Raw genomic sequence first — 21715 nt, 5'->3', positions numbered from 1 at the left:
CCATCAAGATATCCAGAATTCAGGGGTCAATTTTCCCCCCTTTCTGATCAGTGTTCCAGATGGAGCACTTAAAGAAATCCCCAAGTCCTGAATACATCTGTACTAGTCCAAGCCAGGCAAGTTCTCAGATACAAGACTACTACAAAATCATGGCATTCCTATTAATATGTTGCTTCCCATCACACACACATGCTTTAAAGCAGTGGTTCCCACACCATAGTCCTTAGACCACTGCTGATCCACAAACCACATATTGATGATTCAGAGACAGCTAACTGCTCACATGGTGCTGCTTCTGCTCGTTTCCAGTAGCTAAAGTCAGCTGAAAATACATCAAATATCTCCCTGTTATCACTGTGCCACCTAAACAATTGCTCAAGTTGTTATTGTGACTGAGCCTGGTCTGGGTTAACTACGTTCTCAGGGATGTCAAGCATCCACATCCCTGAGAAGCACAGTAAGCTGACCTAAGTCCCCATGTAGAGAGCACTAGCTACTGCCTTTTGTGGAGGTGGATTACCTACTCCAACAAGAGAATCCGTCCCGTTGGCATAGGTAGGGTCTACCCTGAAGCACTCCAGCAGCACAGATGTGCCGCTGTAGTGTTTCAAGTGTAGACAAGCCCTGAGAAGAGGTGGGCAGGTGTTACACTCTGAGAATTGAAAGGGAGGTGGGTCCATGGGTTATGAATGGGACATGATGTGCCCCGGTGACAGCCCATTAAAGATGTGATCCAAGCTATGAAAAGATTTGAAATCCCTTGCTTTACAGCATAAGCACAGATTTCAGGCTCTAGCAGGGCTTATTTTAGCTTCTGCTTTCTTGTACTGGAATTCACACGGGGAAGAAAAAATGCACATAATCTGAATGGGGCGATTTTCAGATCAGATACCTTGTAATCTGCCAGGGCTAGAAATGAATACTTCATCCCACTAGAAAGATGCTGGATAATGAGGTATTAGACCAGTGACCACTGTAAACTCTTATTACATACCGATTGAGGACTGAATGTAGCAAGCCCAGGACCTCTCCCCTGTGTGATTTTCTGTCCCTGCAGAATTACAATGACCCATACACACCTGCTGCAGGAGAACACTACTCCAGACTAAACGCTGGGACCTGGAGTGCTGTGGTTCCAGTACAAGGGAGCAAACATCCCACAGTCCCAGGGCTATCAAATCAAGACATATCTTGAACTGCATCCTTGGACTTAAACGGATCAAGCAGCAGAAAGCAAGCACCTGAAGGAGGCTAGCTGACTTAAATCATGACACACCATTGGAAATATTGCCAGATGAGAGGCATTCTAATATTCAGAGAGACAGGCAGAAATTAATAGGATAGGTAGCCACACCTTTTGTTCATATTTTATTCATACTGAAGGTAACATGGCCCATTACTACTAACAGATATAATCAGTGGCTTACATTATTAACCCCCCCCCCATTTCCCCCCCCCACACACACACTTTCACGTCTTGCCACAATGATGTCAGGAGTTGTGATATTTTCATTGACCAGATATTTTATTGACCAGAAATCAATGTAAGATAAATTCTTCTCTTAAAACAAACCCATCTGTTACTTGATGTGGTATGGCGCGCTGTAGATCTTCTAATGTCATTGATTTGAGAGACCCAAGCAGGTAAGAATAAAATGTACGGCCCCTCCATGTTCTCAGGTTGATTATTTGCTTTATGTGCTGGACAAGTCCTGTTGTGTTAGCAGTTGGTTTGCTGAGTCTGTTTGAAGTACGTAGTTTGACAGGGAGTCAAATTTTGCTCCCTGCTACACTGGACAGCAGCATGCATTAGGGTAAGTGAAGGCAGAATTTGACTCTGTGTGTGCAATGCCGTCATTGGTGTGAGCAGCACGTAGGCCCCGATCTTTCACAGGTGCTTAACTGTACATAGTCCAGTTGATTTCAGTGGGATTATGCATATGCTTAAAGTTAACACCTGCATGAACTTTTGCAGGATCAGGGCCTGAGAGAGGTCTGCAAATAAAGTATAAAAGAGAGCTAATACAATGGTTTTCAATTCATACCATGATTTAATTGATGTTGAAAAGCATGTGGTTTAAGCATCCTGTAATCTTCCACGTCATATATGGGGTGTAAGCATTCTGTGATGAATAAGCCCTTGTAGTTTATTTCTAAGTCATAGTTGACAAATTTCCAGGTGACACTAGAAACTAAGGTTTTTCCTCTTTCTTTTAAATCACAGCTACTCCCAAGTTGCCCAAAAAGCCATTGGATGGAACAGGTAAGAATCCTTATTGATTTATCATTCAGAGTAATGGGTGTTTCTCTTGAAAACATTTATGGTGAGTAATGAGTTATTCTCTTACTGTGAAGAACTGGGAAACTTCTGGTTTATTGTTATGAAAGAATGTGACTCTGTTTCCCCATAGCTCGTACTGGTACATGCACATCCACCCACCCATCCCGGGAATGAAGGCATTAATTTCTTTCTTGAAACAAGACAATCAATGGGAAAGTCACCTAAAGCATGAATGATCAAAAACTAAAATTACTATAAAGTAATTAATGCAAATCTGTAGATAGTTAAACAGGTGTGCGGAAGTACTGCTCCCTGGGGGAAATTGCATATACTGGTTTTGCCTGGGATCAAGAGGCTCTGAAAGCCAAGAATTGAGAGTGGTATGAAGTGCCCTGTCTGATATAGAGCAGGGTCACTCTTATCTGAACCAGGAGCTGACATGACACAGTAACCAAGAGGGACGGACCCTCCCGAAAGGGTTTGAAGGACTTTGAAACCGACCAGGAGCTCCATGTGGAAGATGGGGACACCTGGTAAGACAGGCACACGTATAAGCTGTTCACGGTTTCCAAGATAGAGAAAACCTATAATGCTTTTGGCTCTGACTAAATCCTTTGCCTATGAAGGCTGGCTGGTCACTGGTGAGCCGTATCATAGCTTCTGGGAACGGAAGGTGCTGAGCTCATTTCAGACTGGCTAAGGTGTGCACAGCTTCAGGAGGAAATTGCAGCGTAAATCCAGTGTCTGAAGAGAGGGGAATCCCTGTTCCTACCCAAAGAAAGGTGATGGCTAAAGGCCTGAGACCTGAGTGGGGCACCCGCAAGGGGGCCATGAAGGCATCAGCGGTACAGTTACTTCGGGATCTGTGACATATATGGTGGCAGAAGTGGGATCTAGGACAATGGTGAGTTTCCAGTAAGTGCCAACAGCCCTGACAGCAAGCACTGTTGAAGGAAAAAGCACAGAGTGTCCCATAGCCTATTTAGGATAGGAATAGGGAGAGACAAATAGAAAAGGTTAGGTGTGAACAGTTGAAGAAAGGTCAGCTGGTTGAGCCACAACTAAACTCTCAGGAGCAGGTCAACTAGCTGTGCCTTAGAGGACCAGAAAAGGAGTTATGATCCAGGACAATGAGGGATACCCAGATCATTGACCGAGTCCAGCAGGCCCGGGAAATCGTGGAGACACCTCCGTAGTTGGAATAAGGGAAGACAACAAAAGGGGCAACTGCCGGTTTACAGGTAGAGGAGGTGAGATTACAGTTGGAGGGAGATAAACTGGGCTTTGAAATCCAGCAGTTTGCAGACTGCAAGAAGCAATGATAGCCGGAGGAGAAACAGGGCTAGCACGAGCAAGAAGAGAAGGACAGGCAGCAGCAGAGAGAAAAAGTGGAGAAGAATGGGCCAGGAAACCCCTGATCCAGTGAGTGGAGCCAGACCCCACGTACTTGGTCCTACGGGTGGCAGACTTCGAGGGAATGTCTAAACCGCAATTTTTAGCCCTGTGGCACAGAGTCTCAGAGCCCAGGTCAGGTGACTCAGGTGCATGGGGCTCAGCCTGCAGGGCTGAAAAATCGCAGCATACACATGCAAGATAGGGCTGGAGCCCGATTTTTGAGACCCACCCCACTCGCGTGGTTTCAGAGCCGGGGCCTCAGCCTGAGCGCAAACAAACTGCAATTTTCCTCCCCACAGTCGAAGCCAGAGGCACCTGAGCTAGGCCAACCGCAGCCATGCCCCAGGTTTTTTATTGCAGTAGAGACGTACCCCAGCTTATTATCTTATTTTAGAGGAGAGGTTGACATGGATTTATTTTCAAATGCTCTTGAAACTGGGAGTGAATTGAACATGGTGCCGAAGGACGTTTTGGGGAATTCAGATAAAAGGGGATATGAACTGTGCTGATATTGCAACCCAAATTAGGGGGTATACAAGAAAATGGGGGACTGGTTGGGGAATTAGCACAGATGGTGAAGCTTATGAGTTAATAAGTTTGGAACAGTTCTATAAACTGTGCTGCCCTGACCTGAAATCATGGTTAATAGACAAAAATCTGAGGGAAGTATGTGTAGGTGAGAAACTGGCGGATCATGTGACTAGATGGCCTGGGTTTGATTAAAAAAAATGTAACAGGGAGGGAATGGGACCAGGGAAAAGGGGTCAGGGTCAAACAGCGACCCACCCCCAGCTGGGAGACCTCCTCCAGTGGGAAGAAAGCCACCTCAGAAGGACCCCAAAGTGAGTGGGGAAAAGCATTGAGTCACCTCCTGCAGGATTGCCCAATGCACCCAATGAGGCCCAGTGTTTGTCCTGGAAAAGCCACTGGTAGGTAAACCTTGCAGATAACTCTGTGGGAGAGGGCTTGTCTACATGGCCCTGCAGCGCAGCATGCACTGAAGCCTTGTGCTGTAGCTGCCCTGCATAGACCCTGAGAGCGCGAACTAAAGGTACCGAGTTCACGTTAACATAGTCCTGTTTCAGACAAGCCCCTGGAGGGAGGGAGTCACACAGAGAGTCCTATTCTCCTGGGTGCAGATCCATTGGGTTCCCAGTGGCAGCGGAACTTGGTGGGAGTTAATGGAGAGACATTGATGGGATGGAGAGATTCTGGAACAGACAGCACAGCGATTAGACCCTGTGTAGTGAAACTACATCACAGGCTGAAAGAGTGACCGTTCCTAGTGTGAAGCCCTTTGCACTGCCTGCAGCCCAGATTTTGATGCAGACACAGGAAGGGGCTGTTGTTTGGGATCCTGAATGAAACACCTTTCAATGTGCTTCTTGGAAGTTAGGTTATGGCTTTAGAACCCATCCAGCTTTCTCCTGGGATGGCAGAGTATCTGAATCTGACCTGTACAATTCACTATAAGAATGTGTATGAAATGGTCAGCCAGAGTGCAACTGGAGTAGCTGACAGGGAGAAGGGTGGGTGTGGTGGGGGTGGGTGTTAGTCACCTTCCTCCTGCCTAAAACAAAGGGAAAGCAGGGTTAAGCTCAGGTGCCCAGTGTATGAAAACAGATACCTGGGGGAGACGAGGCCACCGCCCGCTCCCACAAAGAGAGGAATCTTTTAGGGCTCAGATTTTCCTAGATGCGATAGCTGATGGATTCCTTCACCAAGTAGTTGCTGAACCAACAAGAGGGGATGCCATTATAGATTTGGTTTTGATGAGGAGTGAGGACCTCATAGAAGAAATGGTTGTAGGGGACAACCTTGGTTCGAGCGATCATGAGCTAATTCAGTTTAAACTAAATGGAAGGATAAACAAAAATAGATCTGTGACTAGGGTTTTTGATTTAAAGAATTAAGGAAATTAGTTAGGGAAGTGGATTGGACTGAAGAACTTGGGGATCTAAAGGTGGAGGAAGCCTAGAATTACTTCAAGTCAAAGTTGCAGAAACTATCAGAAGCCTGCATCCCAAGAAAGGGGAAAAAATTCATAGGCAGGAGTTGTAGACGAAGCTGGATGAACAAGCATCTCAGAGAGGTGATTAAGAAAAAGCAGAAAGCCTACAAGGAGTGGAAGATGGGAGTGATCTGCAAGGAAAGCTACCTTATTGAGATCAGAACATGTAGGGATAAAGTTAGAAAGGCCAAAAGCCATGTAGAGTTGGACCTTGCAAAGGGAATTAAAACCAATAGTAAAAGGTTCTATAGCCATATAAATAAGAAGAAAACAAAGAAAGAAGAAGTGGGACCGCTAAACACTGAGGATGGAGTGGAGGTTAAGGATAATCTAGGCATGGCCCAATATCTAAACAAATACTTTGCCTCAGTCTTTAATGAGGCTAATGATGAGCTTAGGGATAATGGTAGGATGACAAATAGGAATGAGGATATGGAGGTAGATATTACCACATCCGAGGTAGAAGCCAAACTCGAACAGCTTAATGGGACAAAATCAGGGGGCCCAGATAATCTTCATTCAAGAATATTAAAGGAACTGGCACATGAAATTGCAAGCCCATTAGCAAGAGTTTTTAATGAATCTGTAAACTCAGGGGTTGTACCGTATGACTGGAGAATTGCTAACATAGTTCCTATCTTTAAGAAAGGAAAAAAAAGTGATCGAGGCAACTACAGGCCTGTCAGTTTGACATCTGTAGTATGCAAGGTCTTGGAAAAAATTTTGAAGGAAAAAGTAGTCAAGGACATTGAGGTCAATGGTAATTGGGACAAAATACAACATGGTTTTACAAAAGGTAGATCGTGCCAAACCAACCTGATCTCCTTCTTTGAGAAGGTAACAGATTTTTTAGACAAAGGAAATGCAGTGGATCTAATTTACCTCAATTTCAGTAAGGCATTTGATATGGTTCCACATGGGGAATTATTAGCTAAATTGGAAAAGATGGGGATCAATATGAAAATTGAAAGGTGGATAAGGAACTGGTTAAAGGGGAGACTACAACGGGTCGTACTGAAAGGTGAATTGTCAGGCTGGAGGGAGGTTACTAGTGGAGTTCCTCAGGGATCGGTTTTGGGACCAATCTTATTTAATCTTTTTATTACTGACCTTGGCACAAAAGTGGGAATGTGCTAATAAAGTTTGCAGAAGACACAAAGCTGGGAGGTATTGCCAATACAGAGAAGGACCGGGATATCATACAGGAAGATCTGGATAACCTTGTAAACTGGAGTAATAGTAATAGGATGAAATTTAATAGTGAAAAGTGCAAGGTCATGCACTTAGGGATTAATAACAAGAACTATTGTTATAAGCTGGGGAGGCATCAGTTGGAAGTAACAGAGGAGGAGAAGGACCTCGGGGTATTGGCTGATCACAGGATGACTATGAGCCGCCAATGTGATATGGCCGTGAAAAAAGCTAATGCGGTCTTGGGATGCATCAGGCGAGGTATTTCCAGTAGAGATAAGGAGGTGTTAGTACCATTATACAAGGCACTGGTGAGACCTCATCTGGAATACTGTGTGCAGTTCTGGTCTCCCATGTTTAAGAAGGATGAAGTCAAACTGTAACTGGTTCAGAGAAGGGCTACTAGGATGATCCGAGGAATGGAAAACCTGTCTTATGAAAGGAGACTCAAAGAGCTTGGCTTGCTTAGCCTAACCAAAAGAAGGCTGAGGGGAGATATGATTGCTCTCTATAAATATATCAGAGGAATAAATACCAAGGAGGGAGAGGAATTATTTAAGCTCAGTACCAATGTGGACACAAGAACAAATGGATATAAACTGGCCATCAGGAAGTTTAGACTTGAAATTAGACAAAGGTTTCTAACCATCAGAGGAGTGAAGTTCTGGAACAGCCTTCCAAGGGGAGTAGTGGGGGCAAAAGACATATTTGGCTTCAAGACTTAGCTTGATAAGTTTATGGAGGGGATGGTATAATGGGATAGCCTAATTTTGGCAATTAATTTGTCTTTGACTACTAGCGGTAAATATGCCCAATGGCTTGTGATGGGATGTTAGATGGTGTGGGATCTGAGTTACTACAGAGAATTCTTTCCTGGGTGTCTGGCTGGTGGGTCTTGCCCACATGCTCAGGGTTTAGCTGATCGCCATATTTGGGATTGGGAAGGAATTTTCCTCCAGAGCAGATTGGCAGAAGCCCTGGGGGTTTTTCACCTTCCTCTGCAGCATGGGGCACGGGTCACTTGCTGGAAGATTCTCTGCACCTTGAAGTCTTTAAACCATGATTTGAGGACTTAAATGGCTCAGACACAGGTTTGATACAGGAGTGGGTGGGTGAGATTCTGTGGCCTGCATTGTGCAGGAGGTCAGACTAGATGATCATAATGGTCCCTTCTCACCTTAAAGTCTATGATTCTAGACTGCCTGAGTCCTGTCCCCCAGGCTAGGGAAAGAGGCTAGCCCTTTGCCCGCCCACACCAAGGAAGTTGAGGCAGCGCAGAGCATGGTTGTGACTGAATCCCCAGTTGCAAGAAGGGAAACCGAGGCAGCTAACGAGCACTGCCAAAGCGATGATACCAACTCCGGGATGGGAAGCACACAAGTAAAGCACACAACAGCTGCTTGGGAGATTGCAGAGGTGACTACAGTCAGGAAGGGGGGAGGCGAGTTATTCTCTCCTGTCTATAACCCACTGACGGGCTGTGAGAATGTGAATGACTGAACAGGGTGGGAGAGGAATCACCGCTCACCTAGTCTCTGCATTTTGGAAACTAAAGGCAAACCCAGTGGGACATGGGGTCAGGTTCTGCCTTCTCCTCCACAGAGAGCTGGAGGTGATGCCATGGGGTCCGGAGTCCCTGACCTACAGGGAGGTAGGGCATAGAAAGGAATTTGGCTCTGGGGAGGGTTGAAGATTCTCGCTTGCCAAAAGTTTGGGGTCCCTCAGTGGCTAAAAGCACTGCCTGGTTAAAAAGCAGCTTTGCGAGGAGCCAGGCCTATCTGACCAGGGAGTTACTTCCTATAATTCCCCAGTGGGGGAACCTCCAAGGCACCACCAGGGCAGCCGACCCTTTGAGGAACAAAGGGTCGCCATCCTCAATCCACAGATGCCAGATGAGAGGTGGGAGTGGAAGTTCTGGGATAAGTAGGGGCAGATGAGAGCTCTCCTTGGAAATGCACCTAGGAGATTCTGAAGGTGAAAAATAGATGGGTGTCAAATGGCTCTGTACTGCTTGATGACCAGTACATCAGGCGTAATGAGTAAAGCCAATGCCACTTATTTGTCTGTAGGATATGGGGATGGTTTGGACGATTTCAGTTTGTCAGATGCACTGGATGACCTTTCCACCAAGCGACGTAAGTAACGTTTTGACAGGAAAATCACAATGAGCGGGCGGTGGTCAAAATGTCAGATACTATGATTCTTCTTTTTGTCCAGGACTGGTGTGTCCATGATTTAATAAACTCAGCTGCAGCTCCTGCACCACAGGGCTGGGCCAGCTTCCCGCACTGGGCACACGGGGTCAAGCACCACGCAGATTTCGCCCAGCTGCCCTTCGATCGGTAGGGTGGAGGGGTGGCCAGGCCAAATTTGAGTGCGTGTTGCTGAGCGCCCATATGCCAGGTCACACCACCACTCACTCAAATATGGCCTGGTGGCTGGCTCCCCCTTCCCATACCCCGCATACCAGGATAGAGGGGTGGCCAGTCCAAACCTGAGTGACACCACAACCTCACAATTCCTGGAGCGGAGAGTCAGGCTTAGCCCTGTGGGACAAGAGCCTGCTTTGCAGGGTGTGCATGAGGTGGGCTTGCTGGGCAACCCGTCCCTGGAGGCAGGACCCAGTTTCCCCTCCCCCTCCCCTAAGACCATCCCATCCCAGGAACAGGAGCTAACACCCCCACCCTGCATGCCTGCCCCACTTTAAATGGCACTCCCATTACTTTACACACCATTTCGCCCATAACCCTAGACCTTTACTAAATTTACCATGGCTGCTCCTTGATAAAAATGCCATGGCAGTCTTCAGCCCTAATCACAACGCACCATTGGAAAAATCACCAGCTTAAAGGTGTCCCGATATTCAGAAACACAGGCAGAAATTAATAGGAACAGGGCAGCCACACCTTTTGTTCATATTTTATTCATACTCATGATAATACAGCCCATTACTAGCAAACATAAGTCGTTTACAGTACTTAAAAAAAAAAAACCAGACGTTGGCCTCATACAATATTGACAGTATCAGGAGTTGCAATGTTTTCCTGTTACTAGAAAGCTCTCATTGACCAGAAATCAATGCAAGATAAATTCTTCCTGTAAAACATCACTCTCTGTTACCTGGCGAGGTGTGGGGCGCTTAGATCTTTTATTGTTACTGATCTGGGAGACCAAGCAGGCGGGAATAAAAGTTTATGGCATCTCCACATCCACAGATGTGTTATTTGCTTTATGCACTGGACAAGTCCTGTTGTGTTAGCAGTTGATTTGCCTAGTCTCTGTTTGAAGTACATAGTTTGACAGGGGATCAAATTCTGCTCTCTGCTACAGTGGACAGCAGCATGAGTTATGGTAATTGAGGGCGGAATTTGACTGTGTGTGTGTAATGCCGTCATTGGTGTGAGCAGCACGTAGGCCCTGATTTTGCACAGGTGCTTAACTGTACATAGTCCAGTTGATTTCAGTGGGATTACTCATATGCTTAGAGTTAAGCACCTGCATGAATTTTTGCAGGATCAGGGCCTGAGAGAGGTCTGCAAATGAAGTATAAAAGAGAGCTAATACAATGGTTTTCAATTCATACCATGATTTAATTAATGTTGAAAAGCATGTGGTCTAAGCATCCTGTAATCTTCCACGTCACATATGGGGTGTAAGGATCCTGTGATGAATAAGCTCTTGTAGTTTCTTTCTAAGTCACAGTTGACAAATTTCCAGGTGACACTAGTAACTAAGTTTTTTCCTCTTTCTTTTAAATCACAGCTACTCCCAAGCTACCCAGAAAGCCATCGGGTGGAACAGGTAAGGTGTCCTTATTCATTTATCATTCAAACAAAATAATGGGTTGTTTGTCTTGAAAACATTCATTTTAAGCAATGGTTTAATTCACTGCTGTGGAGAACTGGGAAACATCAGATTTATTTTTTATGAAAGAATATGTGACTCAGTTTCCCCCATACCTTGTACCACACCCTGGCTGAAATTGCATATACTTGAGTGCGTTCAAGGGGCCTAGCAAGCAAAGAACTGAGTGTGGTAGGAGGTGGCCAGTCTTACACAGAGGAGGGTCAAACCAGGAACTGGCAGGGGCTCCAGGTGGAAGATGGGGGTCATCTGGTAAGCCATGTGAATAAGCTGTTTGTTTTTAACGTATGTTTTCTCTGTATTGCTGTTGGTTCTGAATAAGTCCTTTGCTTTTTGAAGGCTGGGTGGTTGCTGGACACCCGGATCTAGCCTCTGTGGTAGAACAGGACTGTAGGTGCTGCACTAAATTCAGACTTGCTAAGATGATCAGAGGGAGCAGCAGGAGGAAATTGCAGCAGAAATCCTCAGTCTGGAGGGAGACAGACCTGTTCCTGTCTCAGGCTAGAGGCCTGAGATCTGAGTCCCCCTCAAGCAAGCCAGGAAGGGTCAGAGGTGTAGTTACCACAGGAACTGTGCACCTACAAGAGATGTGCCCATGATAGGAACGGCCACATTCGGCGGCTTCAGTGACTTGTTACAGTAACACACAAGCATCAAGACTAGAATTACAAAGGGTTTAGAAGAGCGGTGCTAGCAGGACGCTCTTATGTTATCTCTTAGCACCGGCAAGCCCTAGTCCTGGCCCAGGACCCCACAGTGCATGGTGCCGCACAAACACAGCACATACACAGTCCCTGCCCAAAGAGCTTGCAATGTACAGTGCAATAGCTGCCATTTTTCAAAACTGTTCTAAACTTTTTTGAAATCTGCTTCTGTAGTGCAGGATGGACATGTGAGCAAGGCCTTGGCGGGGCTCAGGAAATCTAGGTTCAGTTCCCAGCCCTTCTGCTGATTCCTTTGTGACCTAGGGCAAGTGTCTTAATGGTTTTGTGCCTTAGTTTCCGCAGTAATAATGCCCTACTGCCTCACATGTTTCCTGCTCGAAGAATGGCAGCCCCTTGCTTTCCTTCCGTGTGTAAACACAACAAACTATTCTCGGTTCCATTTTTCTCGTACGTGTTTCTTATCATCCCTGACACAGGAAATCTCTGTTGAAACAGTGCTGTTCTAACTAGCTGTGGGGAGACACGTCCCCCACTCTGTGCCTTTTCAAATGCCCTTGCTGATTAGATACAGGCACATTTGAGTGTCTGCTCAGGACCCATTTGAGGAAACTTGCTTGGTGAAAGTTTTACCATCTGCAATTTCTCCAGCTCGATTCCAGCCAAATGTCAGCTGAAATGTCGACGGGTCAGCTGAGTAACAGGTCAGCCCTTCAGCTTGAAATAACTGCAGCAAGTGAGAGAGCTCCAGAAACGAACACACTCACTAGCCAAAGCAAACCCAACCTAACCCTTTGGCCAGTATGGCTTTCATTCGGGATGCCAGGAAGACCCAGGTGGAAACAGCGTCATGTAACATCTGCTGAGCATCCGAAGAAGTGGGTATTCACCCACGAAAGCTCATGCTCCTATACGTCTGTTAGTCTATAAGGTGCCACAGGACTTTTTGCAACTATATTTCTGAGCTTCAAGAACAACTCCAGCAGAATAAAGAGATTAAACTTCGTAACAGGGCACATCAAAACTATCGGAATGAAAAATTGTGAGCCAGATGCTTCCCTCCATTCTCGTGGTGCAAAGGAGTGGGAAAGCTAGCCTAACTGGCCATCTAGGGGTTCCCCCAGGAATCCTGGGAAAGTGCAGGAACTAGCATAGCTGGCTCCTGTGTCCCCCAGTGGAGAGGGTATGTTGGGGTGTGGCCTGAGCTCTGGCAAGCCTTGGAAGCCCATACAAACTTCCTGCAGCCATAGCCCCTGAGGCTGCTCTAAGATATATCGGGGTCAAGGCTAGCACAGACACTGTGCAGGATCAGAAAGCCAGAAGGGCTCATTGCTCCTGCTCAGTTTCATTCTCCTCTATTAAAATAAAGGAGGAACAAAAAGCCAGAAGAGAACTACACCATAAACTAGCTGTTAAGCTAGTACCCAACAAAAGCCAACCACTGCGCAGAGGGGAACAATTCAGCTGCATTTAACTGTTGGTTAGCAAACAGATATAGGCAGGGAGAACAAGGCAAGTATTAATGGGAAATGGGAGGAGAAGGTTCAGAAGCTCACCATATCCAGCTCAGATACCACAGTGATAGGCACCTTACAAGAACCTAGGTAGATAGTTATCACTGGTCCCTGCCTATGATCCAGCACCAGTCCCGGTATGCATAATACATACAAGCATGATCCAGAATTGTCACACCATGTTCCATTTTTCAGTCAGCAAGTTTTCCACATTAGAAAAAGACACCATGGTGTGAAATCCTGGCCCCATTGAAGTCAATGGCAAAGCTCCCATTAATTTCAATGTGGCTAGGAATTGACCCCATAAATCCATGTGATTTTGGTCAGTGGATGCAGGTGCAGGATTGATAGTAAGGAGCAGTCTGCTAGCTTTACTTCCATATGTGGCAGGGAACTGCTAGTTGCATGGTAGAATTTGCGCTTAGCAGACTGGCTCTAGCATTCAGCTGACAGTTCACATCTGGCTTTCCCATACAGTGCACTTCTGTAAATAGCAATTGCACTGTAGATAAGAACTATGAACACTGGGATTTAGCCAGCTGTATATCTCAACATGCCTTTAACATGTGGACACGGGGTGCCTGCTCTGGATTCAGTCTCCGGTGAGAGAAGTCATTTGATTCAAGATGCCTCGCTGAGAACTTGAACTTGTCTCCTTTGCCCGAGAACATTTCTTGTTCTGATCTGATTCTCTCCAGTTTCCATGTCTAGCTTCCACATGCTTTTCCTGCTGCGAAATCGCTCACACAGCCAAGGTTCGTAGCACTGTTCCAGAAGCTAGATGGGCATTTACAACTAATTCCCTTTAGTGAGCTCTGCCCTTCAGAGGTTCCCTCAGAACACAGCCTGGCAGATGTGCCAATGCACTGCGTGTTCTTGGGCAGCCCTCCCTTTAAAGTGCCATTTCCATTCTCTGGCTTGTCCTGTGCTCTGAGCTTTCCCTAGTTGATTAGATTCTGAAATCCCTTTCTGTCCTCACTCCAATTTGATAACGTGTAACTTGCTCAACCCTATGTGTAGAGGACACCTCTGTGATCAGGCGGGGAGAACAACACACACACGCACACCACATTTCTGGCTCTAATGAGCAAGATGCTCTGTTCTAAAGAAAGCCTTTTTCTGGGAAAGCATGCAATTAAGTTATTCTTTCTATTGCATTTCCAGTATTGCCTTGACAACTGCAAGCATTTTCCTTAACACTTCTCACAGCATTTTGCGTCCATTATAAGAGAGCATCTGTGGGAGGAAGGGGAGAACCCTCCCCCATTGCAGTACAATGGGTCTAGGACACACAATAGGTCCAGATCTAGGAGATAAGGTGGCAAATTAGGTTGTAGTCAGTTTAATCTGAAAGTTTTGCAATGGGACTGTATTCTGACAAGCAGAGCTCTGGGGTATATAGATACCTTTTCTCAGCTGACCTATTGTGAATCTTTGTATCTTACTGATTAAGTCACACTGATCTCTATGTACAATTTCTCTGTGTGAGAAATGACAAGGCAGCCATGAGCCCATGTTTCCCAGCAGGCACTACAGGTAAATGTTCTAATGCTGCCTTTAAGAAAGAGAATTAAGGCTGCAGAGCTCCTGGGAGGTTGGCCACAGGAGTGGGCCACATGTGGGCTCAGGGCCATTGATAAGGTTCTGCAGATAATAAATCTGCACAGTGCAGGCTCTTCACGTTGACGTTGAATGGTATGCATCTCCTGCCTCGTGCAGTCACAGAAAGCTTTTCAACAGCAGAGTCATGCTGACAGAATCATGCTGTTTACACAATGGTGAGATTTGTTTTTTTCCTTTAAAAACAGGGGACTTCGATTTATCTGACTACTTTGACACCCCACCAGAGACTACAACAAAACCAGGAAAGGCAACCACTAAACCCTATCCAAAGAAGCCAGGTAATACCGCATTCCCTGAGGCACTGTGTAGGAACGCATACATACCATCCCACTGCCCAAGATTCCTCTCTGGGGTGTGCATGAAGGAAACTGCTTGTCAGTATAACCATGGGAAGCATTGCCTAGTGTTTTGAGCACAGGACTCAGAGCAAGGAGACCTGGCTTTCACAAACACTTATTGTGTTATCACTTAATCTGTAAAATGTTGGCATTAGAGCCCTACCCGAAGGGAGATGGAGACTTAGTTTTAGTGTCCATATAGTGCTTTGGGGCCACAACTGAGTCCTTCCCAGCTATTAAAACACCCTTACAAGAGAGACTTAGTAATGCACAGTATTAACCGTTGGATAATCTTTTTAACGAAGTGTGGTATTCCCTCCTCATTGGGCAGAAGGTAATGGATATTCCATCCCTGAATGCAACTCACATTGGAATTTAATCTCTACTGATGGAGCGCCCAGCGGTTGGGCAGTTGCTCACATACTATAATCATCATCATACTCTGGGTGACAAAAGTGCACAGTATTGCTAAAGAGCCAAACTAGAACTGGAGTTTAAAAGGAGCCTCCCTTACCCCTTCCTAGAATTCCTGGAAGGAGCGATGTATGCAACAACAACAGTCCTCTGATATTCAGCAGTGTCCTCAGGCCTTAGCAATTACAGCCATCGTGGCATGTGTTCTAATAGAGAGATACGTACCAGTGTGTTCTGCGCATGTGGGTATTTGAACGCAGCTCCGCAGAACAGATAGAAAGGAGGAGTGTTTGGTAATCTCAGGTGAGCAAACCCCAGAGCACTAGAGTATTGGGAGGGTCCTGGCTTTGTAGCACAGGCCCATGGCTTGTACTCCACCCCGCCACCCCCAGTCTGATGTGCTGGAGCTACAAAGGCCTGGTAGTGTGTCTTTTTATTGCCTGGTGAGCTTTTGTAATGTAACTTTGTTGTGGTCTTGTTCCTTCAGATGATATTAGCTTATGGGATGTGATCCACACCACCACAACCAAGAAGCCAAAAACCACCAAGGCCCCGCCCAAAAAGAATCCAGGTAAGTGCTAGTTCTTGGGGCGTCAAGAGCTAGTTCCAAAGGAGGAGAAGCTAGCAGTGCACAAACTGGAGAAGTGATGGAAGCAAGCCACAACCTCTCCAAGCACTCACCTTCTGCCTCACCTATCCCCAGACCCTTTTATTTGCATCCTATTTTTATTTTGTTCACTCAGTAGTCCTGGAAAGTAGGGGGTCTGGTGTATCCACCTTTACCCCATGGACACACTGAGCTGGTCCTGGCTGGTCGCTCCAGCTACTTTGGAAGAGTTTTACTTTGCATTTAAAAACAAACCCAGCAAATTGTGTATAGCCCTGACGGCTGTGAAGAAAACATTCCAGACGTAAAGCAATGAAGCGCTGTTTCAGGCGCCCCACTGAAGTCAATGGAGACGTCAGTGGAGTTGTACCTGGTTATGCCAGCAGTGAATTTAGCTCCAAGATTCTAGACAGATATCTGAAACATTATTGTCGCTGAGACTTTCTCCCACATGTTTCAATAGGGGTGTTGACTCTGAAACCTAATGACACCAAGCACTATTTAAGAGCCAATCATTTTGCCAGGTGTTGTGGACAGAGTTTTGGCGATTTAAAATCTTGCTCTGCTTTGAGAGAGCAATCTTACTTTCCCGCAGTGAAAGAGTCAAAAAATTCAATTGGCTCCATTACATTTCTGCAGTAGTCATTTAATAAACATAGTAGGAGGCTGTTCTCTGTTTAAACTTAAATTCTCAGGATACACAGCAATGTGTTTTCCTTTATCCTTTTGTTTTTTCCCACTACTGGCTATTTCAGTCAGTAAAGGTGCATCTCAGAAAATACTTCCTTGTCCTTTAAGATTCCCCCCTCCCCCTGCCTTATTTCCACACTCTGAACACATAGAATTGTCTATTTCGTTCTGCCCTTTTCTCTCCTGCGTGATTTATATGATTTCCTGGCATTTGATCCACTATGCAAGACAATTTCTGCAAGAAGAACATGACATTTATCACAACACCAGCATGAGAGCACAAAACCAAATGAATTGCAAATATCTCCCATGATATTATATGTTTAAACTGAAAAAAAAAAAAGTCAGTTACTTCATCTTTCCCATTGACACTGTCTGACAGGGTTGAGAATTTTCTTTCTTAAGAACCTTTGTCAGAACTAAGGGATTAGATCAAGGAGTGTTGAATGAAGTACCTTGGAACGCTTGGTCCAAGATAGTAACCAGTATGGTATTTTATAGCAAAGGATCCTGCGGACTTTGACTTATCCGATGCGCTAGATGATCAGAATGATGGGAAAGGCGGTGGGAAACCAAATGTAAAACCTGGTGAAGGTACGTAAATTAACTTTCTTACTCTGCGCTAGATCCTGCAGCGTAAAGCTGTCTATCCTTCTTCTTACGACTCGGGGGAATGCAAAACACAGTGGGAATGAACAGAATAGACCCCCTGGGACAGCGCCTCCCTTTCAGATGATTACAGTGGAGCTTGTGCTGGTTTACATCAGATGAAGGGCGCTTCCCATCCCTCCATCAAGTCGATACGTAGTTTTCATTGTTCAGTGCATCCTTTCATTTAAGCAATGAATTGTTGCAAATGACAAAGTTGGAGGAAGTGGGAGAGATTTAAAGCTGCAAGAGCTGGAGATTGGCTTTTTCAGAGCATTAGCTCTTCCTCTAGCCTCTCATGTAAATTTATGGCATTTCCCTGTCTTTCCCTTAAACATGACAGGCCAAGTTCTTCCCTTGGATAGAGCATACAAACTCCCCCTCTCCCTCTTTAGGGTGGCACACACATACCTGAAGGCCAAATAGGACTCTGCAAATTCAGGGCTTTCTCCACGGAAATCAATGGATCAAGCCCATAAAGAGGGATGAGGATGGAACATCTGTTATTGCAGAATTAATTAAAGGGAGATAATATATTTTGTATTAAAGGCCTTGCCTAGCGTCTCATTGGCTATTTACACATTTACGTATTTGTCCCCTTGTTTTATTTCTTATTGTCCCTGTGACTCATGAGCTACTGGCAGGTCTGCTATGTTGTCCCTACCTGATAGCTTATTGACTGAATGGTACGTGCCCTTTGACTCTTCGTCATTATCAAGACACACAAATCCAGAGCAGTCCTAATTCCCAGCCCAATATAGAATATGGGCTGGACTTAACTGGGCTGGGAGGCCTCTTTCCATTCCCAAAATATTACAGGTGGAGACTCATTTGTCTGCGGTTATTGTTCCTTGAGCACCGATCTAGAAAAGACTTGCACAACCTTTGCATAGAATAAACTACTATACCGCTTGTGTAATTAATAAACAGATATTACATTAGATTTTATTAGCTAGGTGACTTGCAAGTACTTTGATTTCAAGGTTTGTTTAAATATATTAGACTTGTTGAGGAAAATCTAAAGAGTCAGTGTGTCAGTACCAAGTATCAAAAACTAGCCTCTCTCATGGTAATTTATACCCCATCTTAATCAGCATTGATACAACTTACATTTTGGCCTCCATTCAATTTGTTAGTTTTGTTTTTAATCTTATTGCAAATCCTAAATCCATAAATGCTGTTTTCTGTGATCAGTTAATGAATAGAGAATCCTGTTCCAGGTTCGAAAGGTAAAGATAACCCTTCAAGAGGTGGAAAACAGGGTAAGGAGTCTTGTACTGGCTCCCAGCCGTACCTCTTTCCTTTTATGAATCTCAGCTTTCTGGCACCCGCTTTACTAAGCACTGAAAACTTCTGTTACTCCTCTTCTATCTGCAAAATAAATTGGGAATGTAATGGTTTGAATATCTACACTATTTTTCCTATTAATTCAAGACTGTTTTGTATTTCTCCATTTCAATTTTGCATGTATTAAACTTATTTTCTCAGTGAATTTATCTCAGCTACTTGTGTTAGAAATGTGTTCATGCACAATCCTTCTGCTGGAGATACTCCAGTAACACTTAAAAAAAAACAAAAAAAAAAACCCCGAATGCAGTAGCATCCCACGATGAGAGGCCAGATACCCTTTTCTGTCAAGATCTGCTCAGTGCAAGAGAGAGGTGGGGCTCTGAGGGAGCCGTTATGCTCTGCTCTGCACATCCACATTGGTTAGAGCAGCCTAGGGGTTGTTCTAATCTGTGTCAATTGACAATCGTTCCTAAGGGACTGTACACCAGCTGAGAACTAGAGGAGCACAGCAGCATTCCACCAGGGCTGGAACGGGGATAGTGCAACAACCTGCTGAAAGCTCCCTCTTGCCTCCAGCTCTTATTCCTTCAATAAAATGCCTGGAGTCTGGCTGAAAGTCTTTTTTATGCTGCCCTTGTACATGAAGTCTGCTGACTGTACGTTGTGAAATACAGACCTCGTGACCCTTAAAATAGGCCCCATATTTATTTTCATTAAACACTGTTGAGCTACTTTTAAGCAAGAGAGGTTTAATAAAAAATAAAGAACATCAGCTCAAACAAGCAAGGAAGTTAAGTCCTGTTTGAGGGAGAAAAAGGTTTCCTTAAACATTGCCAAGCCTGTGGGATGCAATTTGGATGCTCAGTATGTGCTTGTAGCTTACACGTAATATGCTTAACTCTTTGAGGAAACCACCTGTTTTCCAATTCCCATGTTGTACTTTTCAGGAGCCTTCAGGACTAGATTCACAAGGGGGATTTAGGTGTTGTAATACTGAACATTGCAGTGCCTAACTTAGGGCTTGTCTACACTTACCGGGGGATCGACGCGCAGCAATCGATGCATCGGCGGTCGATTTAGCGGGTCTGCTAAATCGACCGCAGATTGCTCTCCCATCAACTCCTGTACTCCACCGGATCGAGAAGAGTAACGGGAGTCGAGGGGAGAGTGTCTCCCGTCGACATCGCGTAGTGTGGACCCCGCGGTAAGTAGATCTAAGCTACCTCGATTTGAGTTACGCTATTCATGTAACTCAAATTGCGTAGCTTAGATCGAATTTCCCCTGTAGTGTAGACCAGGCCTTAGGAATCCAGATTCACAACCCCAAATTAAGTGCTCAGCCTCCCCACGTAATGCACAGGGAGAGTTGGTCACCTATCAAAAGAATTCCCAGAAGCCAGCATACTGAACGGGGAGCTGCCTAAGGTAGCCAATAGGAAATGCTGAGGAGAGGATTGGGGCCTAAGCCCAACCCCTCCAGAGAGAGTTAAATGCTTAATACTGGATTCACAGCCACCAACCCTCTCTTGGAGTCAGGCATCTGTCAGTCAGTCTCTTCTCACAAAAAAGGTTGGTGCCACCCTTATATTCCATAGTCCAGTGGTTAGAGCACTTCTCTCGAGTGTGGGAGATCTGGGTTCATGTCCCAACTCTGGTTTGGAACAGGGATTTGAACCTAGGTGTCCCATATCCCATGGAAGTATCCTGACCACTGGGCTATAGAATCATTCATTGTCCAGCTCTGTCCCAATGAATATTGATTTATTTATACAGAGTGGAACTTCAAGCAGAAGAGATTGAGACATCCCCACCCTGGTGGTCCAGGCACTCCCTCAGGACTTTTGGATGAGGAGGCCTTTTCAGAGACAGCTCACTTACATTTGAATTTTGAGAGACTTTACGCACCTCTCCTTTGTAAATAATGCAGACTTGGTATGACTTAAAATTGGTTCTGCATTGCTCCATGGGAGACTTTTTCAATAGGCACAAGCCAGAATTGGTCCAGAGCCCATTTTGTACCAGCTGACACGAGTGCAATGAGAACCATTCTGAAGAGCCAAGGGCCTGACTTTTTCTTAGAGCTGAGCATTGGCCTTGCCCACAAACAGCAGCTGCTCAAGACTTCTGCAAGGGCCTGAATCTAAAGTCAGTGAAGTCAGTGCCATTGACTTCAATGGGCTTTGGATCAGCCCAAAAATAAGGCCCTAGTGCTCAAGTTGGATAAAGCCAATGAAAGGCATCTGGGAGTAGATAGAGAAATTGCTGAACTAATTCTTTTGGCAAACCAGCCTCCCTCCCCTTGCATGCTCTTCGAGCCCCCCTCCCCTCCCCTCCCCATGTATTGTGGTTTCATACTAACCAGTATTAATATTTTCAGTTACTAGTTAAATGAGAAAATCAGCCTCTGTATGAATACAATTATGTACCAGACCCGAGCAAGTATTGCATGAGCACTAATAGAAAGTATTAACAGACAATAGACCAGTGGGACTCTCTTAATCTCTGCCATTCCTGAACTTGGAGTACAGTGAAACGGTGAGATGTCCACACAGATGGGAGCTCCTCTTGAATTCAGAGTTGGGATACTTATGAAGTTCAGTTCAGATGACAGACTGCACTTAAATTATATTATCTACATAGGGGTGATGTAGCTCAAATGTGGCATTAAGTGAATAGCTGTGTAATAGACGGTAGATTTGTAAGCAAGAGACACTGTCCCTTTTGCATGTCCCAGCAGATCTGTCATTCCCAAAGCACAATGTGGGCACTGTCAGGGAAGTAACATTTCAGCGAGATACCGAATTGCTGATGCTTATCAGCTTCTCACCCTCTCCTGCTCTCTACAAATCCAACACAGTGCCACCTGCAACCCTTCTGGATGGTTTACCAGAGAGCTTTCTGGTTACCAGGGTTAGTAGATGTAGCTGAACAACTCGATAAAAGGCCTTGAACATGCAACATATTGCAATGTCTAAGTTACAGGAAGTCAGCACATCTTTTTTTTTTTTTTTTTAGCATTTTCAGATGACGATCTGGCCGGTGTTCTGGACGATGGGAAGTACCATCCTGATAAGAAGAAAGGTAGGTCTTTATACTCTGCTGACCAAGTCCATTATAGTTGGTTTATACCCAGGTCAGTTAATACACAGTATGACCCTTCCATCTGGAGACTAGGAATGGTGATAGA

General features: G+C 45.2%; 1 protein-coding gene across 1 annotated transcript in view; it reads left to right on the top strand.

Annotated features, from left to right (window-relative positions):
- The window catches only part of CD99L2 (CD99 molecule like 2), a 41337-nt gene that overhangs the window by 3755 nt on the left and 15867 nt on the right, over positions 1–21715 (top strand). The window contains exons 2-8 of the mRNA XM_065410911.1: positions 2225–2263; positions 8948–9013; positions 10641–10679; positions 15781–15864; positions 17092–17184; positions 18459–18500; positions 21544–21609. Coding sequence (XP_065266983.1) covers positions 2225–2263; positions 8948–9013; positions 10641–10679; positions 15781–15864; positions 17092–17184; positions 18459–18500; positions 21544–21609 — 429 coding nt within the window. The remainder of the gene's footprint in view (positions 1–2224; positions 2264–8947; positions 9014–10640; positions 10680–15780; positions 15865–17091; positions 17185–18458; positions 18501–21543; positions 21610–21715) is intronic.

The sequence above is a fragment of the Emys orbicularis genome, chromosome 9 (assembly GCF_028017835.1).
Source record: "Emys orbicularis isolate rEmyOrb1 chromosome 9, rEmyOrb1.hap1, whole genome shotgun sequence".
In the NCBI taxonomy this organism is placed as follows: Eukaryota; Metazoa; Chordata; order Testudines; family Emydidae; genus Emys; species Emys orbicularis.
The sequence above is the reverse complement of the archived record's forward strand: the minus strand, read 5'-3'. Positions and strand labels throughout refer to the sequence as shown.